Source organism: Hippocampus zosterae, chromosome 16 (assembly GCF_025434085.1).
Source record: "Hippocampus zosterae strain Florida chromosome 16, ASM2543408v3, whole genome shotgun sequence".
Taxonomy (NCBI): domain Eukaryota; kingdom Metazoa; phylum Chordata; class Actinopteri; order Syngnathiformes; family Syngnathidae; genus Hippocampus; species Hippocampus zosterae.
Window position 1 is genome coordinate 3,892,844 of NC_067466.1, and position 27,161 is coordinate 3,920,004.

The following is a 27,161-nucleotide window of genomic DNA, read 5'->3' on the forward strand; positions in this document are numbered from 1 at the left end:
CCCCCCACAGAACTCCCAGAGGGGCACGGTCAAAAGCCTTCTTCAACTTCACAAAACAGACTAGTTGGGTGAACTCCCATGCAGCCTCTGGGGCCATGCTAAGGGTGTAGAGCTGGTCCACTGTCCTATAGACGGAACGGTCCCCCACAATGTCCATGCAATGCTGCATATTTGTCTCAATCAGGATAGTCCCATAATATCAATAGCCTTTAGGAACTCTGGGGGGATCTCGTGCACCTCTGTGACACTGCCACGGAGGAGCTTTTTAACCAATTCAGTAACCTCAAACCCAAAGATAGACGAGCTCGCCTCAAAGTGACCCTCAGAGCTTCTGGATTTGTGCTTCCTGATGGGAAGCTGTGTCTTTGGATCTTAGGGTGTCTTTGATGTACTGATTGACAATGTCCTCAGTCGAGTCAGCTGCGCCCCATCCCCACTAGAGACAACCTCGCTGAGAGTGAACCTGTGAATTAGAATCAGTGAGGTGTCAGAGATCTATGAGCAAATCTTTCTCCATCTTGGACAGTCTTTAATATCCTCTCCTTGATCCTCTATAGCACCAAAGGATCTTTCTCTTTAACAGACAGACAGTTTTGCTGCTGTCACAATGGTTCATATCATCTTTTATGATTCACTTATGTAACAATCTGCACTCAGTGTGAGGAATATATTAACTGGACACTGTGCAATATTGACTACATATTTAATGTGCACAATCAATATCATACACATTCATAATATACAGTATACACACTACACTATATATATATATATATATATATATATATATATATATATAGGACTGCATAGGACTGAACCCCCTAAGGCAAGTAATCACCAAGACAGGCTATGGATACCGCCTCAGAAATGGAGCTACAATCAGTCACCTCCTCTACATGGATGACATAAAGCTGTATGCTAAGAGCTAAAGGGACATAGATTCCCTGATCCGCACAACCAGGATCTACAGCAGCGACATCGGGATGTCATTCGGGCTTGAGAAATGCAGTTGGATGGTGACTAAGAGAGGAAAGGTAGTCCGCACTGAAGGGGTCTCACTCCCTGAAGGAACAATAGCAGACATTGAGGACAGCTACAAGTACCTTGGTATACCACAAGCCAATGGCAACCTCGAACTGGCAACAAGGAAAGCGGCTACGGCCAAATACCTCCAGCGAGTGAGGCAAGTCCTAAGAAGCCAGCTCAATGGCAAGAATAAGACCCGGGCAATAAACAGCTATGCCCTGCCAGTGATCAGATACCCTGCAGGAATAATAAGGTGGCCAAAGGAAGAGATTCAGACCACGGACGTTAAGACCCGAAAGCTCCTAACCATGCATGGAGGGTTCCATCCCAAATCCAGCACCCTGAGACTGTACGCAAGCCGAAAGGATGGAGGCCGGGGACTAGTGAGTGTGAGAGCCACTGTCCAGGATGAAACATCCAAGCTCCATGAATACATCAAGGAGAAGGCTCCAACGGATGACATACTCAGAGAATGTCTCAGACAATGGGGAACAGAAGATGAGCCGCTGGAAGAGGGACCATCATGGGAGGACAAGCCCCTACACGGGATGTACCACCGGACCATAACTGAAGTGGCTGATCTCAAGAAGTCCTATCAGTGGCTAGAGAGGGCTGGCCTGAAGGACAGCACAGAGGCACTCATCCTGGCTGCTCAGGAGCAGGCCTTGAGCACCAGAGCCATCGAGGCCCAGATATATCACACCAGACAAGACCCAAGGTGTAGGTTGTGCAAAGAGGCACCTGAGACGATCCAACACATAACTGCAGGGTGTAAGATGCTGGCAGGGAAAGCCTACATGGAACGCCATAACCAGGTGGCTGGCATAGTCTACCGAAACATCTGTGCGGAGTATGGACTGGAAACCCCAAGGTCAAAATGGGAAACACCTCCGAAGGTGGTGGAGAATGACAGAGCGAAGATCCTGTGGGACTTCCAGATCCAGACTGACAAGATGGTAATGGCGAACCAACCAGATATCGTGATCATAGATAAAGGGCAGAGGAAAGCCGTTGTAGTGGATGTAGCAGTCCCAAGTGATGGAAACATCAGGAAGAAGGAACATGAGAAACTCGAGAAATACCAAGGGCTCAGAGAGGAGCTGGAGAGAGCCTGGAAGGTAAAGGTGACAGTCGTGCCTGTGGTGGTCGGAGCACTCGGGGCAGTGACCCCCAAACTAGATGAGTGGTTGCAACAGATCCCGGGAACAACATCGGACATCTCAGTCCAGAAATGTGCAGTGCTGGGAACAGCAAGGATACTGCGCAGAACCCTCAAGCTTCCTGGCCTCTGGTAGAGGACCCGAGCTGAATGAGGGACGGACACCACCCGAAGGGTGAGATGAGGATTTTTTTTTTTTTATATATACACTATTTACATTATAGTTATGGCTCCTTATATGTGCTGAGACTTTCAGCGTGCAATATTGTGCATACATGCGATGTATACTTTTTACATTAACATTTTTTTTGCATGCCAAGTATATACTAGGCAATGATATGATGTGAGATTCCCTTTAAAAACTACTGATTGGGTTTGGGCGATATTCGTGTTATGTGGTGTCCTGTGTGGTCTAAAAATAGCAATGGTGTCACTTTCAAGACTGTAAAAAAAACAAACCTGCAGCGCATGAGGACCTACTATATCAGGCGATATATATATATATATATATATATATATATATATATATATATATATATATATATATAATCAATAGATAAAACATAAAGGCAGCCCGGTGGTCCAGTGATTAGCGCAGACACCTCACAATGCAGAGGTCGTGGCCTTCCTGTGTGGAGTTTGCATGTTCTCCCCGGGCCTGCGTGTGTTTTCTCCGGTTTCCTCCCGCATGACAGGCTGATTGAACACTCAAAATTTTCCCTAGGTGTGAGCGCGGATGGTTTTTCGCCTCTGTGTGCCCTGCGATTGGCTGCCAACCGGTTCAGGGTGTCACCTGCTTATTGCCCGAAGACAGCTGGGATAGGCTCCAGCACACAAGCGACCCTTGTGAGAATAAAGCGGATCAGAAAATGAATGAATGAATGAATAAAACATAGATGATTGATTGATAAAGCCTTCACTCTGAGTGGTGCCGATATGACACATTATAAAAGGACATATGTGGTTTGTGTCCGAGCTGCATGTCTCATATTTGTAACAAATCAATCTGCAGCAAAATCGCTTAAGAATTCATAGAGTTAAAAGTGAAGAAAGGACGAGAAGGTTTTTTTTTTGCCGCTATCCAAAACTCTCATTATGCCCTGAATCGCCTGAGAACTACATGTACAAATTCTGTACTGATAAAGTGTACCAGCTCGTGGCTAGAGAGCGCTCGCATCAAATGGGCTGCTTTTTCCTTTTCCGTCGCGTTACTATTACCATTTTTTTTAAAAACAACTTTTTTCTTGTGTTTACCATTTATTACAGCCGGTAGGGAGTTGTAAACAAGCGATTTCGTTTCACGTGGACATGAAATCATGAAATTACTGGACGGATATTGCCACAGCTCGAATTGGGAGCCAATTAACGTGGAAGCTAGTTGAACCATAACACGGCAGCGTCCACATAGCACAAAAATTATAAATTCTTGGGCAACCTACTGTAATCACAGTAAAATAGACGATTTACGGCAGGCCAACAATTCCTCGAGCTCGGATGAAGGGAGTCATAGCATCATGTGGAAGAAGGCTGTGAGAGAAAAATATAGAGTTACAATTAGGTTTCTTAGGGAAGAGGGTAAGGTTCATTTTAGCCCGTTCACTTTGTCTCGGGAACTGCAAAAGAAGCGAGGGGATGTGGCAAATATTCTGAGGAAACCTGCTGGTAATTTTTCGGACAGAGGAACAGGAAAATAAGCTTCGAATAGTTGATAAACTCTGAAAGAGAAATGTTTTTGTCTTGGGTGAAGGAAAGGTAGCTCAAGGAATGATTATGGGGATTCCGTTGGAGAAAGATTTGGAGAAACTTATGTTATACGTTTTTTTGGTTTGTTTTTGTTTTTGTTTTGTTTTTTCAAGATGGCTACGAAAGATGATGTCACAAACTATCTATTTGCAGTATGTTTACAATATCCAGGTCAAGTGACTAGTTTATTCTTTAAATCTTGGCTTAGATATCACCTGTTCTGCCTCAAAGCCATAGTTTGGTGTAATATTGTGCACAGTGCACTTAATGAGTAATGAAAATGAAATGTATAATTAATAATTTTTCCCTCTCCCTACCCAGCGTTTTCCTTTCTGAAGTCTGATTGTAATTTCCCGATTGCGGGACAAATAAAGGATATCTTAATCTTAATATAAAATAAATTTGCCCCAGGGGGACAAAAATAACACTGATGTTGATTATTTCATAACCACATTGTTCCACAGTGATTTACTTTTTTGCAGATAATTTCCTAAAAGAAATCTAACTTCAGTAGTACATTCATTTGTTTTATAACTGGTAATTTTAGGTAGCCTTAGTGCCAGTGGAACATCGACTTTCAAAGAATTGCAGTTTTTTGTTTCAACAATTCACCGCTGACGCAACCACTTCACGGATTGAGAAGCCGGAAGAACACCACGTACACGTTTTTCTGGTAATTTGTATGCTTTGCCTTTTTTGCCCAAATAAACATTTTTACTGCACTAACAAAAACAAATTGTTAGTGCGGTAAAAATATATATTTGAGAAAATATGACACATTAGGGAAAGGCTCCAGCACGCCTGAGACGCTCATGTGCATATAAGCATCTCGGAGAATGGAAGAATGGATATTCCAAACCTTTGGCTTGCATAAATTCAACCTCAAACATGACATTGTACTGCAATTGAATAAATACAAAATAAAATTGAATACCCTGAAAAAAAACCTAATAAGGTGAATAAAAACTAATTTTACTTTGCAAAAAAGGGCAAACATAACAATTTTAGTTTTTTTTCTACATTCACACTGCAGAATAGAAGAGCAGGAGCAGTCTAGAATGGACATCTTGTATATGAGTGCTAATATCGGAGATTTCAAATACAGGCTGATATAATCTGATACTGTGTATGTGTATGTATATGTATATATATATATATATATATATATATATATATATATATATATATATATATATATATATACATAAACATATACACGCACACACACACACGCCAGACCAATATCCATCCATCCATCCATCCATCCATCCATCCATCCATCCATCATCTACCGCGGGTCGCGGGGCCAACAGCTTTAGCAGGGAAGCCCAGACTTCCCTCTCCCTAGCTACTTCTTCCAGCTCTCCCCGGGGGATCCCGAGACGTTCCCAGGCCAGCTGGGTGACATGGTCTCTCCAGCGTGTCCTGGGTCTTCCTCGGGGTCTCCTCCCGGTGGGACATGCCCGGTACACCTCACCAGGGAGGCGCTCAGGAGGCATCCGAATCAGATGCCCAAGCCACCTCATCTGGCTCCTCTCGATGTGGAGGAGAAGCGGCTCGACTCTGAGCCCCTCCCGGATGACCGAGCTTCTCTCCTTATCTGTAAGGGAGAGCCCGGACACCCTGCGGCGAAAACTCATTTCGGCCACTTGTATCCGGGATCTCGTTCTTTCGGTCATGACCCATAGCTCGTGACCATAGATGAGGGTTGGGACGTAGATCGACCGGTAAATTGAGAGCTTCGCCCTTTGGCTCAGCTCCTTCTTCACCACGACGGACCGATACAACGTCCGCATCACAGCAGACGCTGCACCGATCTGCCTGTCGATCTCCCGCTCCCAAGATACTTGAACTCCTCCACTTGAGGCAAGATCTCCTCCCCGACCCGGAGGGGGCACTCCACCCTTTTCCGACTGAGGACCATGGTTCCAGATTTGGAGGTGCTGATTTTCATCCCAACTGCTTCACACTCGGCTGCGAAACGCTCCAGTGAGAGTTGGAGAGCCCTGTTTGAAGGAGCCAACAGCACCACATCATCTGCAAAAAGCAGGGATGCAATACTGAGGCCCCCAAAACGGACCCCCTCAACGCTTCGGCTGCGCCTAGAAATTCTGTCCATAAAGGTTATGAACAGAATCGGTGACAAAGGGCAGCCTTGGCGGAGTCCTACCCCCACTGGAAACGATTCCGACTTACTGCCGGCAATGCGAACCAAACTCTGACATCGGTGGTATAGTGACTGAACAGCCCGTATCAGGGGATTCGCTACCCCATACCCACAAAGCACCCCCCACAGAACTCCCCGAGGGACACGGTCAAACGCCTTCTCCAAGTCCACAAAACACATGGAGACTGGTTGGGCGAATTCCCACAAACCCTCAAGGACCCTGCTAAGGGTGTAGAGCTGGTCCACTGTTCCACGGCCGGGACGAAAACCACACTGCTCCTCCTCAATCTGAGGCCCTGAATAGACTTTACCAGGGAGGCTGAGGAGTGTGATCCCTCTGTAGTTGGAACACACCCTCCGTTCCCCCTTTTTAAAAAGAGGGACTACCACCCCGGTCTGCCAATCCGGAGGCACTCTCCCTGTTGACCACGCGATGTTGCAGAGGCGTGTCAACCAGGACAGCCCTACAACATCCAGAGCAATGAGGAACTCCGGGCGGATCTCATCCACCCCTCGGGCCTTGCCACCGAGGAGCTTTTTAACCACATCGGTGACTTCAACCACAGAGATAGGGGAGCCCACCTCAGAGTCCCCAGGCTCTGCTTCCTCCAAGGAAGGTGTGTTGGTGGAGTTGAGGAGACCTTCTAAGTACTCTGCCCACCGGTTCACAACGTCCCGAGTCGAAGTCAGCAGCGCCCCATCCCCACTGTACACAGTGTTAGTGGTGCACTGCTTCCCCCTGCTGAGACGTCGGATGGTGGACCAGAATTTCCTCGAAGCCGTCCGGAAGTCGGCTTCCATGGCCTCACCGAACTCTTCCCACGCTCGGGTTTTTGCCTCGGCGACCACCGAAGCTGCGTTCCGCTTGGCCAGTCTATACCCATCAGCTGCCTCTGGGGTCCCACAGGCCATAAAGGCTCGATAGGACTGCTTCTTCAGCTTGATGGCATCCCTTACTGCTGGTGTCCACCAGCGAGTACGGGGGTTGCCGCCACGACAGGCACCAACCACCTTACGGCCACAACTCAGATTGGCCGCCTCAACAATAGAGGCACGGAACATGGTCCACTCGGGCTAAATGTCCCCCGCCTCCCCCGGAACATGGGAAATGCTCTGTCGGAGGTGGGAGTTGAAACTCCTTCTGACAGGGGATTCCGCCAGATGCTCCCAACAAACCCTCACAATACGTTTGGGTCTGCCAAGTGCACATATGGACACCCTTATGTTTGAACAAGGTGTTCATTATGGACAATCCGTGACGAGCACAGAAGTCCAATAACAAAACACCACTCGGGTTCTGATCGGGGGGGGGGGGCGTTCCTCCCAATCACGCCCCTCCAGGTCTCATTGTCATTGCCCACGTGAGCATTGAAGTCCCCAGCAGAACAAGGGAGTCCCGAGCAGGAGTACTCTCCAGCACACCCTCCAAGGACTCCAAAAAGGGTGGGTATGCTGAGCTGCTCTTTGGTGCATATGCACAAACAACAGTCAGGACCCGTCCACCCACTCGAAGGCGGAGGGAGGCAACCCTCTCGTCTACCGGTGTGAACCCCAATGTACAGGCACTGAGCCGGGGGGCAATGAGTATGCCCACACCTGCTCTGCGCCTTTCAACGTGAGCAACTCCAGAGTGGAAGAGAGTCCAACCCCTCTCGAGAGAACTGGTACCAGAACCCTGCTGTGTGTGGAGGCAAGTCCGACTATATCCAGTCGGAAATTCTCTGCCTCACACACCAGCTCGGGCTCCTTCCCTGCCAGAGAGGTGACATTCCATGTCCCAAGAGCTAGCTTCTGCAGCCGAGGATCGGACCGCCAGGGTCCCCGCCTTTGGCTGCCGCCCAGCTCACATTGCACCCGACCCCTTTGGCCCCTCTCATGGGTGGTGAGCCCATGGGAAGGGGGACCCACGTTGCCTCTACGGGCTGTGCCCGGCCGGGCCCCATGGGTGTAGGCCCGGCCACCAGGCGCTTGCCAATGAGCCCCACCTCCAGGCCTGGCTCCAGAGGGGGGCCCCGGTGACCCGCGTCCAGGCAAGGGAAACTTAGATCCATTTATTGTAATCTTCATCAGGGGTCTTTGAGCTGTGCTTTGTCCATCCCCTCACCTAGAACCTGTTTGCCATGGGTGACCCTGCCAGGGGCATAAAGCCCCAGACAACTTAGCTCCTAGGATCATTGGGACACACAAACCCCTCCACCACGGTAAGGTGACGACTCACGGAGGGCCCAGACCAATATCCAATATCAGTAATCAGATCAGGGCACCTCTAATGCAGCTTTAACGTTGCAATTTCTGGAAAACGTATGTAAATATATTTTTTTAATTAAAGGAGTTTAAACAAAGTCACATTTTTGTTATGCACCACATTTACTGATGTATTCCTCTACAATTATAAGAAATGAGCACTGATGTATCTTAGCAACCATAATGCAGTGTGGTGGGTGAAATTATTTTTCCAAAAAATGTCTGACTGTTTCCGATGTGATTCTTTTTCCAAAAAATGTCTGTCTGTTTCCGATGTATTGCTGTGTTTGATTTGTTCCCCTCTTTGTAGTGGTAATCAAACCTACTAGCTCAACACTATTGCAAGGTTAGTGTTCCGCATAGACAAACAGTCCTTACTGCATGACCTGATACTGCCATTTTCACTCACATCAGTTGAAGGCTTTTTGATTAAGCTTTTATTCAATCAAATGACATGCTGTGTTTGAATTATTTATGGCTTGAGACTTGTGTGACAACCAGTAGTCTTTCTGAGGGAACCAAAGACAATCGATAAGATAATGTGTCACTATTTGTGAGAATGGTCAATGTCAGCTGTTCTTATTCTTACCATGTTTCATCTTTCTCTTTTCACTTTCAAAACATCTCTCGATGTGACATGCCTTTTTTTCTGCATGCTGTCCTTCTACTGTAAGTATAATTTATCTTCATACTTATTCTGTTTGTGCAAGACACCATAATTTGTGTGTGTGTGTGTGTGCGTGTGCGCGTGCGCGTGCGCGTGTGTGTGCGTGTGTGTGTGTGTGTGCACCAGGGTGATAATAGTTTGGCATTTATCTTTTTATGGTAGTTAGATTTTGACTTTGTTTACAATTTTTTAGATGATTTCCTTTAGTTTATTTTGTATTCGTTTTAGTATCAGTTTTTATTTTTATTAAAGATTTTTTTTGTATTTTATAATGCTTTGCTTTAGTTGTGTTCTCTTAGTTTCAGTTGTAGTTTGAATTTATTTATTTATTTTTTTATTCATAATGAATTTATATTGAATTTTTTAATTCTTTATTCTTTGTTTTTACAGTATGTACAAATGTCATTTATTGTGCTATAATCTAATTATAACATGTATTTGTACATATTTTGATGCACGTTTATGCTTTAGAAAACATTTATGTCTGAATTTTGGGGGTGGGGCTTGGAACGGAATAGGGCATTTACATGGAAAATGCATCAGAATTTTCTAGTTAATTCGTTCTGGGAGAAATGTCTTAATTTCTTAAGTTTCTTAATTTCTTAATTAATTTCTTAACTGCATTGTTTGTTGAGTGCAATATTTAAAAATATAATAAAAGTACTGTTTAATAAAGTAAGGTAAACTATTTCTTATTTCTTCTGTAGCCACAGATGTACAGGAATAATTACATTTAAAACAACCCCTGAAAGCTCATGAATGATATTACAGTATTTATAAGTTAGTTGCTTTGTACACTTCTCAGATCACAATCATCTATTCATTCATTCATCTTCCAAACCGCTTAGTCGTCACTAGGGTCGACACAAACCACATGTGTCCTTTTATAATGTGTCATATCGGCACCACTCAGAGTGAAGGCTTTATCAATCAATCATTTATGTTTTATTCATTCATTCATTCATTTTCTGATCCGCTTTATTCTCACAAGGGTCGCTTGTGTGCTGGAGCCTATCCGAGCTGTCTTCGGGCAGTAGGCAGGGGACACCCCGAACCGGTTGCCAGCCAATCGCAGGGCAGATCACAATGTAAATTTGCAAAACAGTCTTTGGATTTCTCAAAATAATTCAGAAAAATGGCAAACCATCATGGTTCCACTGCCAAAGCTATTTTCTGTTTCAAAATCATGGGATTGAGGACATCTCTACAAGGCAAATATTTGCGTCACTGGATGTCATGGTTTTGATCCTGAACTCCTGCTAGAGTGGAGGGCGTTCCTTCCAGCATCGCACCTGTCATGAGTTGTAATCAATGGGCTATTTAACTCCAGTAAATATTCCCATCCCCATTCATTCTAGGAAAAGGAATATCCTTCACCCGTTATAAAAACCCATGCATTAACATTTTGACTACGATATTACATGTTACCGGAACTTACGTAAGCGTAAATTCCACTAGCCGTAACCCGGAGGGAGGCGTAATGCCGGGGGAGCTTAAATACACGCAACACACACATGATGCGACGAAAAAGACACAACGGGATTGGCTGGCAACCGGTTCAGGGTGTCATGCGTTTTTCGATCATCAGATTTGAAACGACGACATGTAAGTGAGTTTTTATTGGCGTGCGTTTTACTGTAATTTTGAATGACTTTAAATGTATTCACTTACGTCCTGGAGAACGCGGCACTAGCTTAAAATCAGCACCCACTCGATACGACAGAAGAAACGTGTTCACTTCGCCGTTTTCATTCATCAGATTCGAAACTATGACGTGTAAGTGACTTTTTATTGGCGTTTTACTGAAATTGCGAAAGATTTTAACTTTATTCACTTACGTCGCGTAGATCATAGCATCGAAACGTAGAAGAACTGTAATGACTGTCGAGTCAAATGCGAGTGAAATGCATCCGTTTGAGCGAGGCTAGACACAAAGTAAAAAACATCTAGGAGACACTTGGAGTCAGAAAGACACAAATCTACGAAACTTTAAAAAACAAGGCATCAATTCAACTCCTGATGACAAGCCACCCATCCAGCAAGGAAGCAATGCAAATGGTAACAAAAATTCTTTAGTATGCACAAGAATCACCAGACATCGGTGATCAACGGCACAGTTACTTGCAACTACAAGAAAACTGTATGACACGTAGGCAAACATTGTCATAAACCAAAAAATGCATCCAACAAAATAGACAATTTTTTTCCCCATGATAGAAAAAACTAAATATTAAACTACTGTATGTATTTTACTGTTGTGATTTTTTTTGTATACACCTGAATTACAGTTTTTGTTATATAAACAGTTTTTGGACAGTATATTTTTGTATTTTATTGATTGTGTTGTTACACGTGTATTTTGTCAACATACTTGCAGGTTTATAAAGGATATGTACCATGCTCATTTCCCAAATGAGGAATTTCTGTTATCAGGACAGATTGGACAGCGCAATCACGAGTCCGTCCTAGAGAATGTTTACTGTACTACTATTCTGACTTCTCGTTGTTGGATTAACTGGCCTTGCTGACAACTCTCATACCAAATGATTAATAATCTTCTAGATGTCCATGATTTTGATCATTACGCTCTTGTTCAAGTAATGGTTTTTCACTTTCACTTCCCGGTAATTACGTGATGACATAGGGGGGTACGTGATGCATCATAACATCGCGTGCCATCGGCCTCGTATATAGCACGCCCCCCACTAAGCTAGGAGATCTAAAATGTTGTCTCGGTCTCAAAGCTTGATCATCCACTGCTTTTCGACCATTTTGAGGATGGTAAAAAGCATGATAAAAGAAAGAACACTCGCTTCCATGTTGCTTTGTTTACCACCAAGAAATATGTCGCACACTCATCCGCGCAATCACAGCGTGGTGACGTAACCAGACACAAAGTGGTAGAAGGGGGACGGGGGGGCGCACGGATCACGACTACCCACTAATTTCAGTGGGATTAGTGACATTGTGTTATTTAGTCTCCTTGCCATTTGCAAGTGCTTTGTGTATCTTTATTAAATAATAATCTTGATATTCTACAAAAATATTTGTGATTGTTCCTGTAGTGTTCAAAGAATCTGTCATGTAAAATTAAAATTCATGTGAAAAAAATAGACATTTTGAACGATGTATTTTCCACAAGCTCTTAAAATGACAATTATCAAAGCGAATCACAACGGGATGCAAAATAACAAAACCACACAACAATTTGTGAGACCTCACACTCAATAATAACTTTACAATGCAAATCACATTTAGTTTTATAGCCTAAATATGCAATTGTTTTGCGTTTGGTCTGACAGTGGCTGTGTCTCGGAGACCGCAGCCCGCTGAAATTGACACTGCATGCCAAAAATGAAATAAATGAATGAAATCTTGTCAAGGTGTTCTTAAACAAGACACCACCACCCCATGTATTCATTCATTCATCTTCCTAACCGCTTGATCCTCACTAGGGTCGCGGGGGGTGCTGGAGCCTATCCCAGCTGTTTCCGGGCAGTAGGCGGGGGACACCCTGAATCGGTTGCCAGGCAATCGCAGGGCACACAGAGACGAACAACCATTCGCACTCACACTCACACCTAGGGACAATTTAGAGTGTTCAATCAGCCTGCCATGCATATTTTTGGAATGTGGGAGGAAACCGGAGCACCCAGAGAAAACCCACGCAGGCCCGGGGAGAACATGCAAACTCCACACAGGGAGGCCGGAGCTGGAATCGAACCCGGTACCTCTGCACTGTGAAGCCGACGTGCTAACCACTGGACTACCGGGCCGCCCACCTCATGTAGTGTTTGGGAAAAAAAACTTCATGCTGACATCTCTTTCAAGGTCAAGGTCATCTTTATTGTCAAGTATGCTTATGTACGACATTCAGCATAGATTAAATTTCTTCCTCTCAATCCTCAGTGCAAATATTAATGCAAAGATGCTGTGCATTAAACACACAGCTAAGAAGGTAGCAGCTACACTGTATAAAAAGACATAATATGTAATCTGAACTGTATAAACAATATAGATGATATAGACAATACAAACAGGATAAACAATGGCACTTGTGGCTATTGTGGGTAAAGTGAGGTAGTACATTGTGCAATATGCATTATGCAGATGTCGGATCATGAGGGGAGGGTCATAGTCTGTGACAGGAGGCAGGGGTCGGGCAGAGACAGAGGGTGGGGAGTCCGGGCAGAGCAGGGAGGGAGATGAGTCTCCTGACTGCCCAGTGGAAGAAACTGAGCCTGCTGGTTCTGCCACGGAGACTTTGCTCTCCTTCCCAACGGCAGCAGGCCGAAGAGGCTGTGGGATGGGTGGGTGGGGTCACCTGCAATCCGGATAGCTTGGCGGGTCAGATGGGAGTAGTACATGTGGGGGAGAGAGACACCAATGATCTTCTCAGCTGCTCTCACGGTGCGCTGCAAAGTCTTTTGGCAGGACACAGTGCAAGCACCATACCACACAGTGATGCAGTTGGACAGGATGCTCTCAATGGTGCCTGTATAAAATGTCTGCATGATGGGGGAGTGGGGCCCTTGCTCTCCTCAGTTTGCGGAGGAAGTACAGGCGCTGGTTGCCTTTTTTGGCCAGTGATGAAGTATTGTGGCTCCAGGACAGGTCTTCAGAGCTGTGCACTCCCAGAAACTTGGTGTTGCTCACTCTCTCCACTGCGGAACCGCTAATGGTCACTGGAGCATGCTTCATTCTTGTCCGCATGCTCCAAAAATCCATGTGAGAATGTGAAATGCAACAGTGGGAACGTAATTCACATTTTTCTTCTGTGTAAACACACAGAATAGACCATTTTCAGCCTTGGATGACTTAAATGACAGTTATCTTAACCGTTTCAGGGACACAGTTACCACAATGGACAGCCTATCATGTTATCAGGTTACAGGTTATCATTATTGGTGCATGAAAGGGTTAAAGTTACGTGTGGACACGGTATTTCAATGTTGACATATTTCAGGACCACACTGGAAGTACAAGTGTTTTGTTTTGTTTTTTAAACTCACTCTTTGTGCTGTCCACCTCTCAGGATCGAGAGCAGTTCAGGATGGCAGTGGATCTGCACTGGGTGTGCACTTGGACACCTACCTCCTCACCATACTGTTTCTGCCCTTTCTGCTCAAATTTTGAAGAGGAATGGATTTCACCAAGTTTTGAACGTTTGAGCAAAAATGACTTTTTTTTTCAAAATCTGCAAACATACTGATGCACAGCAGTCCACAAAGTTGCTCTGTTATGATGTTATCCCATACATGTGATCTAATTTTAGACAGTTGTCTTTTTCTCTTTGAATTACCCTATTTTCTGCACCATAAGGCGCTTCGGAGTATCAGGCGCACCTTCGATGAATGGCGTATTTTAAAGCTGCTTTAATATATAGGGTGCACCGCATTATAAGGCTCATAGAATAGCTACAGGAGTGGCTGTGTTTGCGTTCGGCATCCTCTCGATGGAGCTATGCTAAAGGAAATGCAATACAATATAACACAGCTTAATTCTCATATAGAGTCTTCACAACTGCTCTGGCAGTAACAAAGCACTTTACAGATCCCTGTGTGGAGTTTGCATGTTCTCCCCGGGCCTACGTGGGTTTTCTCCGGGTGCTCCGGTTTCCTCCCACATTCCAAAAACATGCGTGGCAGGCTGATTGAACACTCTAAATTGTCCCTAGGTGTGAGTGTGAGCGTGGATGGTTGTTCGTCTCTGTGTGCCCTGTGATTGGCTGGCAACTGATCCAGGGTGTCCACCGCCTACTGCCCGAAGACGGCTGGGATAGGCTCCAGCACACCCCGCGACCCTAGTGAGGATTAAGCGGTTCAGAAAATGGATGGATGTCCCAGTAATACCAAATATTTTCCATATGTAAGGCTTATAAGGCACACTGTAGGCTTTTGAGAAAAAAATGAATGCTTTTAGATGCACCTTATAGTGTAGAAAATACGGTATTTCTTTTTTAGATGCAACAAATGTTTTGCAATTTCATTGGATTTCCTCAAAGCTTTTCAAAAGAAATGTGTCTTGTCTGGTATTCAAGTCGACTGTGAATTTGCTTACACTGAATTTGATATTCATATCAAATGCAGGAAGAGTAATATTTAAAGGATGTGTTGGAAGTGAATTTTAAATACCTCAAGGTGAGCTAGAGAAAAGAGAGAAGAGGAACAGATTTTGTTAAGCCTGGAGCTGAAAGTGTGATTTTGTGTGTCTGTGTGTCTGTGTGTGTGTGTGTGTGTAAAACATTCGTGTTTACTTTTGCCATGTTAATGTTTTTATTGTATTTATTATTTTTTAAATCCAGATAACTAAAATATATTTGAAATGATAATTTGAAGTTGTAATTTTTAGGGCAAACATCCTTGTTTTCGTCAGGTCTTTGATGTCTCTTTTGTTTTTGCTAACAAAGATGTTTATGGATGAAAAAAGGTGAAAGCATAATTTTACATTACAATGAGGTTGTTAAAAATATGAGGAGGTCATTTTTTGTGAAATCCGCATGGGTTTAAAATGCAGCTCATTCAAACTGTTGCTGATCGTTTTAACACAATCATCATAATTGTACATTTCCCCAGGGTGGGACAAATAAAAGATATCTTAATAATCAACATATTCATGGCTCTGTTAGATATACTGTATTTAATTACAAATAAATCAAATAATGTATCACTTTATTCTACACTCATTTTTGCTGTCATCAAACTGCCCTTTTCATCTTGGATATTTCTACATTTATATTTAAATTAAAGGAAAAAATAAATAAATGTATCTGAACACCATATTGTACATGATCATTGAGTATTTTTCTTTTTGGAAAGGAAATTGAATGTAAAGAAAGCTAGATATTTTCCTTTTAAAAGATTGATGGGATATATGAACCACAATGCAATCTGCCATATACTGAATGGTATTATCCTTAAATTAGGAGGGGAGACAATGCCAGTGGCATTATGAGGAGCATTTTTGTCCTACTTTTGGAGTGTTTAGAAGAATGGCTGTTTCCCCTAGAAAAACCGAAGACCACTTGCAATACTACAGCTTGTCTTGCTGGCAAACTTTGCACACAAACAATATTGCAACTCTGTAGCTACATGGTTGGTTAAGAAGCACCAATTCACACTGATAAAAGTAATCAAGAGTTCTTCACTTTTCATTGTCAAATATATTTATTAATTTCATGGTATGAGGGCAGAGAATATAGCATACAAAACGTTTGGCTATTTTTCTACTATTCCCCCTCACGCTCTCGCATCTCAAATGCTAGAAATAGTGGATTTATGTAAACTTATAAAATATGATCAAATACCTCTACTATCTGATCTTCAGCAAAATCGCAACAAAATAAATCATAGTATGCCGTCAAGAAGCATTGCCCATTGTGAGCCATACCTTGCACTAGAGAACCGAAGAACCGAGAATTGTTCGCTTGTGTCAAGCTCGAAAGGGTCACTAAAGTCGCTCTTTAAGCCCTCGTGTTCATCAGTCCATGGAAAGAGAGAGTGTCTAAAAGTGGAAAAAGTTGAACTCTCTCATAATGAGTCGCCATCCTACAAAAAAACGTCTGAGGAGTTCTCACTGATGTGAAGACAGGTGGCAAAGAATACTTAGACTTTTCTCTTGTACATGCTAATGTCACTGTCGCCTGCAGCTAATCTTATTCATCCAGGTCACTTCATTCTCAAAGCACTGAATCACTCACAACTGGATTGTTCTGGTTGTCTAAAAAGACGTTTGGCTTCTCATCCGAGGAACTGTCATCACTTAATGCACATAGGCTGGGTGGGACAGCTCGAGCCTGAGGGTCGGTGTTCAAACCGTTCTATCTGGAGCAGAATCTCCTCCAGATCAACCCGAGGAAAACTAAGGAGTTGGTTGTGGATTTCTGCAGGAAAAAGTCCTCACCAGCACCGATGAACATCCAGGGTATGGACATAGAGAGGGTGACCTCCTACAAGTACCTTGGTGTTCTTCTCAACGACAAACTGGACTGGTCCACAAACACGGACACCCTGATTAGGAAAGGACAGAGCCGACTCTTCCTACTCAGGAAACTGAGGTCTTTTGGGGTTCCGGGGTCACTCCTTAAGACATTCTATAACTCGGTGGTGGCCTCGGCCATCTATTATGGCATTGTCTGCTGGTCAGGCAGCATCTCGGCCCGGGACAGAAAGAGACTGGAGCGACTGGTCAGGAAGGCCAGTTCTGTCCTGGGTTGCTCCCTTGACACTCTGGAGGAGGTGGGCAACAGAAGGATGCTAACTAAGCTAAAAGCTATTATGGCCAGTCCCTCCCACCCCCTCCAGCCCGCCCTGACAGCACTTGGTAGCTCCTTCAGCCAGAGACTGTTACACCCGCGCTGCAAGAAGGAGAGATACCGACGCTTGTTCCTACCGACTGCTGTCAGGCTGATGAATAAAAAATAACAATCATAATAATAATAATAATTAAATGATGTGAAGGAAAATTGTAAATAGTACTGCGATTTATCCATTTGTGTTCATATTGTATTTAATTGAAAGATGTTTGTTGTTGTTTTTTTTCTCTTCTTCTTTCTACATACATTCTTGCTGCTGGAGGCTGTAAATTTCCCCATTGTGGGACAAATAAAGGATATCTTATCTTATCTTATCTTATCCGCTAAATTTGCGGCAGGTTCCAACCACAAATGGTATACTCTTTTGGGATGCAAAACGGCATTCATTAAAATGCATTAAAGCAGTGGTCCCAAACTCCCGGCCCACAGTCTAAACACGGCCCATAAGATGCTAATTTGAGGCCCCCACTTTGATATGAAAATATAATGTTAGTGCGGCCCGCTGGAGTTCAATATGGATGCTGTGTGTGTTAGCCCTACCTCCGTGCTAAATAGTTAGGTTTGTCTCATTGGAAGGCTAACAGCTTTGGAGCACCCTATAGCGTCAAGGTGACCGTGCCCACGGTGCCCCACACCAAGTGTAAACACGGATGTAAACAACAAATCTCTCTGCTGCCTTCTTATATTGTGTAGAAAAATATGAAGATATTTGAGAACAGTGGAATGTTTTATCAGAGCTTTTCTTTTGGAAACCAAAGCACTGAAAAAGTGTCGGGTATAGCACTGAAGATTACGGATATATTTTTTTCTGTTTTTAACAAATGCTTTTTTTCCCCTTTTTTAATTTTTTTGGTGGAAAACCTGATGCGGCCTAGCCTCACCAGACCCCAGCTCCAGCGGCCCCCAGTTAAATTGAGTTTGAGACATCTTCATGAAAGAGAGGTCTGCCCACCAAAAACATTTGGAGGAAATCACCCTCGTCAGTATTCCAGCAAGGTTAGCAGTGGTAGTAGATGCAGCTGAAGGACAAAGTGTCTCTATTGTTTCACTGTTAGAGGCTAAATTATTCTTTTTCTTCTGGAAGGGATGAATGAACGGACAAATGTAGGTGGTGTTGTAAGCCTCTGCCTCTGTTTTGAGATTGTTTCTCAACTTTACCTACTGTAGATGGTCTCTCTCACTCGTCTTTCAAGCTATTTATCTTCTCTCTGTACAATTTTTGTTGCGAAAATGGTCCTTTTTTCCCCTTTGAGATCTAGGTATACAACTGAGTCTTAATTGGAAGAGTTTGCCGTGACATCTGCCTGCTCAGTCATCACTGCACTGGACAACATACATTTTTTTCTGGGAATGGGGCGTCTTGTCTTTATGGCATGCCAGCCTTTATCTCGCTCAGGGTGTTACCCGGTTTGAAGTGTAAGGGAATGTAATTTTGGGTAAAAATCTTTTTCTGGTAGACCTGCCACATATATCATGACAATGTTGTTTTGGCTGGCACTTTGGTTCCACGTCCACCTTGCACTCTGTCCTTCGGGAACTAGATGCACTTTTGACAAACGGACAGCTGGGGATAACCACATGTTTGTAGGGCCTCCTTCAGGTGCCTACAGTATGCCTTTTTCTCTTTGGCCTATGGACTTGTGCTGGAGCCTATTCTAGCTGTATATTTTCAGTAGGTGGCTTACACCCTCAACTGGTTGCCAGCCGATCGCAGGGCACACAGAGACGAACAACCATTTGTGCTCACTGTCACACCCAGTGACATGTTCGATGTGTTTGGAATGTAGGAGGAAACCGTAAAAATACCTGGAGAAAATTACCCGGAGCAAACCCACACAAGCACGGGGAGAACATCCACACAGGAAGCCCGCAGCCGGAATCGAACCCTGCACCTCTGCACTGTGAGGCCAATGCGCTAACCAGTCAACCACCGGGCTGCCCTATGTGATATAAGCTTCGGATAAGCCCAGTTTGTGTTCCAGCGGGGAGTAAGTGTCAAAAGGTTGGTATTGGTCAGTGTCAGTGTTTGCAATAAACCCCAACACAGAGGCCCTGTCATTTCCAATGTGGAAATCTCACTCCTAAAACGCCAAGTTTTATCTTTCACAATCTCTCCAGCCAATGTGCCTGAACTGACAACACTGACTTGGATGAGAGGTACTTTAGTTATGGTGGATTCAATGCCCCAATAAGTGATCATGATCCAATTCAGATATTCAGAGGAATGTCATTGATACCCACAAAAAAATGTGCAAGAATAAGAAAGGATGGCTCAGAAATGTGTGTGCTACCAGAATCATCTCAGCATTCACCTGAGATGCAGTGATGGAGAAATATATAAACAAAATTGTATCATGTTTCAAGTTTCGGTTAATTTGGGCATGTCTGGACATACTCAGCGCAGAGGTGTCGGCTGTTTGGGCGGAGGGCCTTTTCTTGAGTAATCACGTCAAAGCAAGGGACAAACGGAAGAAGGCTAGATTCAATCACAGAGTGGAAATAAACAAATTGGGAACAAAGAGTTGTTGAATACCAAAAGACAGTTTGGGAACAGCTGTTGCGCCCAGGTGGACATTTGTCATCAGCAAAATGTGTGACTTGTGTAATCGGGCAAATCAGATCATTACAGAGGGGCCGGACCGGGGAGCGCGGTATGCAAATCTCGGGGGCAGTGTCTTTCTTGTATTTTCCAATAAAAGTTCGAACCGGCGGAGAGGGAGCCGAGTGTGTGTGTGTGTGTGGTCATCGGAGCAACTAAACCGTCGTTCGCTCTCAGAGATTTCATTGTAATTTGGAAATATTTGTTTTAATATAAGAATTGTCACGTTTCGGTTTTGCGGTCTGGCCAGCAGGTGGCATGAGTGGACTTTCTAGCACACCTGCTGCCAATTTGTTTGGATAATGTGCCAAGTATTTACCATGATATGTGCCAAGTATTTACCATGCCCAGTCCTTGCCGCCTCACCGGCCCTATGACTGCGCAGTCGACCTTATAGACAATGCCCCACTCCCGACTTCCCGACTTGTTCCGGCTTGTTCTCACAGCCGGAACAAGAGGCTCTAAGGCAGGGGTGTCCAAACTTTTTGCCAAGGGGGCCAGATTTTATGTGGTAAAATGTCGGGGGGCCGACCTTGGCTGACATTCTTTACATTGAACAACAATATTGTTCAACAAATTTTAGTAAGCCAGTCTGTTTCACATTTCCATTTTATTTTAATTTCAACAATCTTAAGAATTTCTTTGCGATTGGCTGGCAACCGATTCAGGGTGTCCCCCGCCTAATGCCCGAAGACAGCTGGGATAGCCTGCAGCACCGCCCGCGACCCTAGTGAGGATCAAGCGGCTCGGAAGATGAATGAATGAATGAATAAGAATTTCTTTTGGTTCATTTGAAACAGGTATATCACATACAACTGCTTATTCACTTGACTTTTTCTTAAACAGAAGTATCCTGAGTGCAAATTGATTGATTTGAAACATAAAATGTATCACCATGACTTTTCAATAGTCACAAAACCGTTGACTCGAACAACAGGGAAATGAACAAGCAATACACATATCCACAACTGCAAGGATCATTTGAAATATGACATATCAGTCAATATAAACACGGAGTGATGTCTTATTAACTCGTGAGTGATGCCCTCTAGTGTCTAAATGCTATTACTCATTTAGTGAATGCTATTACTCATTTAGCCACTAGAGGGAAGCAGTACTCTATGAAACATCACTCACCAGTCTACGAGACCTCAGTCAATGCAACACGTGTTCCATTGCGCCCAACCTGCGTGCCAGACGGCACTGATTTTATGACAGGGGCCGAGGGCCGGATGAAATTCGACCGCGGGCCGGATTTGGCCCGCGGGCCGGATTTTGGACACGCCTGCTCTAAGGGAATATATCAATAGCTCATTCTGGGCTGGTCTCATTCGGCCGTCTAAATCTCCACTGGGGGCCGGGTTCTTCTTCATCGAAAAGAAAGACAAGTCGTTACGCCCGTGTGTTGTTTATCGGGGCCTTAACGAAATCACAATCAAGAACAAGTATCCACTTCCGTTGTTAGATTCGGCGTTCGCCCCCCTCCAAACTGCCACCATATTCTGCAAACTCGATTTACGAAGTGCTTACCATCTGGTTCGAATTCGGGAGGGGGATGAATGAAGACAGCATTCAAGACGCCTTTAGGGCACTTCGAAGATTTGGTCATGCCATTTGGACTAACCAAAGATCCCGCGGAGAGGAGCAACGAACCCCAAAGCATTGTTCCTGACCATTGTATTGTGGGGGCACTGAGGTGGGCCGTCGAATGTAGGGTCAAGGAGGCCCAGAACGGAATTAAAGTCCCGGCTGGTTGTCCGGCAGGGAGACTTTTTGTACCCCCACCTCTGCGCGCGGAGGTGTTACAGTGGGGGCACACGTCTAAGGTGGCATGCCATCTGGGGGTGAACCGGACCTTGGACCTCGTGTCGCAGCGGATTTGGTGGCCGGAGCAACGCAAGGATACACACGACTATATCAAGGCCTGTTCCACCTGTGCGTGAAGTAAGGCGTCCCACCAACCACCAGCTGGGTTGCTGCAACCGTTGCCTGCTCCGTCTTGACCATGGTCCCACATTTCCCTGGATTTTGTTACCGGCCTGCCTCCTTCCCGGGGAAAATCAGTCATACTCAACATAGTTGACCGCTTCTCTAAATCTGTCCATTTTGTTGCCTTGTCCAAGCTGCCCTCTGCCCAGGAAACCGCCGACCTTCTCGTCAGACACGTCTTCCGTCTTCATGGGATTCCGGTGGACATTGTGTCGGACCGGGGTCCTCAATTCGTCTCCAGGGTATGGAAACGTTTCTGTCAGGCCATGGGGGCCACGGCGAGTCTGTCTTCTGATTACCACCCGCAGTCCAATGGCCAAACGGAGCGCATGAACCAGAACTTGGAGGCAGCTCTGCGCTGCGTTTGCCTCCATCGCCCCTCCTCGTGGTCGGCTCACCTGCCTTGGGTGGAGTACGCCCACAACACCCTCGTCTCATCGGCCACCGGCCGGTCTGCTTTCATGGCGGCGTATGGTTATCAACCTCCTCTGTTTCCTTCCCAGGAGGGTCAGGTGGAATCAAGCTCCATCTGCGACGGGCCCATCGCGTATGGAGGGAGACCAGAGCGGCACTGTCACGCACTGCGCTGCGGAACCGGCAGATCGCTGACCGCCGCCGGCGCCCAGCACCCAGCTATCAGGTGGGGCAGAAGGTGTGGTTGGCAACAAGGGACCTGCGACTCGCTGGTACTTCTCGCAAGTTGGGGCCTCGCTTCACTGGACCGTTCGAGGTGGAATCGGTCCTCAGCGCCATCTCCGTCAAGCTCCGACTGCCGCCCACCATGAAGGTCCACCCCGTCTTCCATGTTTCCCTGTTGAAGCCGGTGGCCACCAGTCCCCTGGCTCCTCCGCCCACGTCGCCTCCTCCTCCACGAATCGTCGACGGTGAACCGGTGTACACCATGCGTGAAATTTTGGACTCTCGGCGCAGGGGAAAGGGGTTCCAGTATTTGGTCGACTGGGTGGGCTACGGCCCGGAGGATCGGCAATGGATCCCCCGCTCCTGGATCTTAGACCCGTCCCTGCTCCGGGCTTTCCACGCAGCGCACCCGTCAAAGCCGGGTGGTCCGCCAGGAGGCGTCCGTTGAAGGGGGGGTACTGTCACGTTTCGGTTTTGCGGTCTGGCCAGCAGGTGGCATGACCGGACTTTCTAGCACACCTGCTGCCAATCTTTAATCAATAGAAACACTATTTAAGGACTCCGCCGTCTTACACCTATTGTGGGAGTATTGTCTCTGGCATTGCTGTCTTCGCTGTTCTTTGACTTATTGGCTTTTGACCTCGTCATGATTTCGCGTTATAGTTCTCGGTACCCATTTTGATTAAATACTGTTTTGTTTTGAAGACCTGGCTTTTGTGTGTGTACTTGTGTTACATTGTTTTTCGTTTGTAGTTTGCGGTCTTTATTTTTTCTTCCTTGCTCTTTTGTGCAAGCACTTTTTGTTACTTGTTTGGATTTGCCTCCTGGTCCTTATTGTGGACCAGCGCTTTATGTTCTCGCCTTATTTCGGTGCGATTGAGACATTAAATTGTCTTTTTTCCTACGGAGACCTTGTTTTTGTCGACGCATTTTGAATCCCCCCACAATCGGTTTATCCGAGACTTAACAAGAATAAGATGTGTGGCTTTTTGAAGGTAGAGTAGCTATTACTTTTCAGAAATGAAATAGTCAGTGGCCATCGTTTGAAAAAGGAGATTGTTGAGTTTGGGAGTGATTCAGAAGTGATATGTTATCTCAATGTATGTATCCAGTGCCCAATCCGTTTGGTCTATCACCTCTACTTTTTCCAGACAATAAAGAAAGTGTATTTACATAGTTTATGTAGATTGTAATGACATATGCTGTGTGTAATATTTATACAGTAACTGTTTTTTCATCCTCAAGTCCTTTCGGTCTTTGGCAACACCTGAATAAAACAAAAGTGACCATGCATGACGCCGTGTGAGAGAGGCTAACGGCAGAGGCAGACCCATCACCAGAGCCCAGCCTCAAGTAATGCCGTGATTGGCTGTTGCAGATCAGACTGGCCATCACCCAAACAAAAATTACATATTTGACTCTATATATTTAATGTCTTTGTCAAGTCAAGTCAAGTCAACAGTATTTATAGAGCACTTTCAAACAGCCATCGCTGCATACAAAGTGCTGTACATGGAGTGATTTAACATGCACAATAAACAGTAAGACGAATCGGTAATAAAGTTAGAAAGAAATCTAAGTCATGCTGAGTTGAACGCCAAAGAATACAAGTGAGTTTCGAGGAGGGCTTTAAAGATGGGCAGCGAGGAGGCTTGCCGAATGTTCAGTGCGAGGTCATTCCAGAGAGAGGGACCAGCAACAGAAAAGGCTCGATCCCCTCTGAGCCTCAGTTTAGTTCTTGGTACCGGTACTTCAAACAAAGACTGGTCCACAGACCTGAGGCGCCGGGCAGGTGTGTAGGGGCGGATGAGCTCAGAGAGGTAAGGTGGTGCGAGATTATTCAGAGATTTGAAAACAAAGAGGAGGATCTTGAAAATAACTCTAAAATGAATGGTGAGCCAGTGAAGGGATGCCAAAGTAGGAGTTATGTGGTCCCTCTTACGAGTACCAGTCAAGAGGCGAGCAGCGGCATTCTGGACCAGCTGATGGCGCTTAATGGAGGACTGGCTGACTCCAAAGTAAAGGGCATTGGAGTAATCCAGCCGGGATGTGACAAAGGCATGAATTACTGTCTCAAAGTGTTCATGTGAGAGGAGAGGTTTTATTTTGGCCAGCTGTCTAAGGTGAAAGAAGCTTGATTTAACAACGGCACCAATTTGTGATAAACATCTAAACACATATTATTATTATTATTAGTAGTAGTTAGTAGTATTCCACAACACAAAAATAGCTACCATGATTGAATTAAATAACAATGATTAAATGTGTTTGTGCATCACTGGTTTATACAAATAAAGCTGTCGTGTTTGTGTACATGGATGTAAAGTTTGCTTTCAGTTAAATGTGAACTGAAAGCAAAATGGGATGTTAAATGGGATTTCACTGTTCTCCACTATGTCAGCACACTGTGTTGGTGAAGATCTGTGACTTCTTTGTCTGTCTAATCATTGATGTTGTGAGCAAGAAACATCACGGGTACCAGCATGTTTAAAATATATAAGCAGTATTTATACTTTACATATTTGAGACAAAGATTACAACAGTAGATGTATTTACTCAAATTTTTCATGACAAAATCTGACACAGATTAAGAATCAAATTTATTGATCAAGTATGTAAAAAAACACAGCAAAGAACACCACTGAGGCCCTCTGGTCCCTTGTCCAGCATTAATGCCCCGTGGCCCAAGCAAGACGATGACACCTGCGGCCGGTGGTGTTGTCAGGTACCCTTGCAGTTCGTCTAGCACGCAGACCAAACTGATGTAAATGGTTTCGAATGGTCCGATGTGACAGTTGGGTGCCTCTCACCTACTTTTAGACATGCCTGGAGTTGAGAGGTATTCATCGTCCGGTTTCTCAGGGCATTGTTCACAATGTAGCGGTCATCAGCATGGGCTATGGCTTCTACATCTTTCTGTGACTCCTTCAGTCTCTCGGTGTGTTACGACCTGCCGGTGACAATCTGTGACACACAAAGATCAGTGGCAACGTCCCTCTGAGAGTGTCCTGTTTGAAGCATAACAATGGCAAGCTTCTATTGATCCATTGTTAGGTATCGTTTTGGTTTCATGACGTCATGAAGTGTGAACAGCATGATGAGTACGACTGTTTCAATATCTGTACCAGATTTAATTGAACCAGGACATTGTTTGGTTGATTTAAGAATCAAACGGCTGTTGTGAATTTTGCTGTTGGCGAACAGCAACTTGGGCAAAAAGTTTAAATTAAGCTCAGCTGTAAAGATTTAAATACATTTTAGGTTCGTCCTGAAATTTCACTCAAAAGTCAAATATCCTGAACCTTTTGTGAGTCTGTGTCTAGTGTACAGGATGCCATCCATGCTGACAGCTGTAGTGCTACTCAACACTGCTGAAACAAAAACAAAGCAGAGCAGAACATGACATGATAGAAGCTGCACAGCTTTCCCTGGGGTGCAGAACAATGAGCGCACAATGCACTTTGAGGTCTGGTAAGTTGACACAAAAACAACTTTGGTCCGCCTTTGTTGTAGTGATCATAGTGCAAAGAATTATAGGATGATTTAGATTGGTACATTCATGAACATCTCAGGAAGATGTTTTTGTAAGAATGCTGCATCGGGGATTGGGGCAGTGTGTGTGTGTGGGTGTGCGGGACTAATGGGATATAATAGGACAGTGATCCCTGAGCTTTTTCCCCACCATGGTTCAATTCATGATCTGAGTGATATTTCGTCAACTGGCAACTGTCCATTACATTCCTTCCATGGTGATCATGTACATGTACATTTGGGGCTCATATGCTCCACTACAGAATATTTTATTTATGTTTTGAAAGTATATCAGTTTGGCCCACATGATGGTAGCGAGCTCTGGACCGGTGGTTGGGGGACTACTGTAGTAGGGGGCCTGTGCCCCAAAAAAGCTTTATGCCTTGCAACACGCCTGTTATGAATGTAGCTTCACTTCACACTCCCCACTCAGTCGTGGTGTGAACATTTGTAAAAAAGTCGATCTAAGTCATGGCTGCTACCATGCGAGCACGACATACTGGCAGGATCAACCAAGTTGCCTTGAAGTCAGGATTTGGCTGGTTGGCGGACAGGGAGTTGCGTGGGCGGGCGGCTGTGGTGGTCACCCGCATATGCTCGCTTGTTCGGGGCCTTGTCGTCTTTTTGTACTTATTAATTTTTAAGTCAAATGTGCATACCTGTCAACTTTTCGGAGCGCCAACCTGTATAAACTACCAAAAAAAAAATCCTTATAAAGAGCAAAAAAACCTTATAACATACCAAAGCATTTTATGTCAAAATAACGGAACAGAAAAAAAACATTTTCAATGATATTTATTGTAGATCTCCATAATACAATGTCTGGTTAATGTCTAATCATCATTCTACTAGTGGCATTACTGTGTTCAGAGTTGTATTCCGGAAATGAAAGCATTCGAGTAGACGAGCACCATTCTGGGTAAAAGCAAACGGAACTACCCGTTAGGAGGGGGGGGGACAAAAAACGGAAATTTTCAGAATCCGTATGATTTGTGCGATACGGCCATATACGTAAGATTCACCACAAAATCCATATGAACTATGGCTAAACCGTATGAGTTGACAGGTATGAATGTGTCAAAT

General features: G+C 44.7%; 2 protein-coding genes across 6 annotated transcripts in view; both read left to right on the forward strand.

Moving 5' to 3' along the window:
• The window catches only part of ntm (neurotrimin), a 126,112-nt gene extending 110,327 nt beyond the window's left edge, over nt 1–15,785 (forward strand). For 3 of the 5 annotated variants that reach the window (XM_052046281.1, XM_052046284.1, XM_052046283.1), the window contains one exon: nt 14,042–15,785. In XM_052046281.1, the coding sequence (XP_051902241.1) occupies nt 14,042–14,142 (101 nt within the window). In that variant the 3' untranslated portion in view covers nt 14,143–15,785. Of the gene's footprint in view, nt 1–8,649; nt 8,686–14,041 lie in introns of all 5 variants that reach the window. The other 2 variants (XM_052046285.1, XM_052046282.1) reach the window with 2 other exon arrangements.
• Nucleotides 1–27,161, forward strand: part of LOC127587820 (uncharacterized) — a 270,103-nt gene that overhangs the window by 28,717 nt on the left and 214,225 nt on the right. The gene's annotated exons all lie outside the window — the stretch shown is intronic.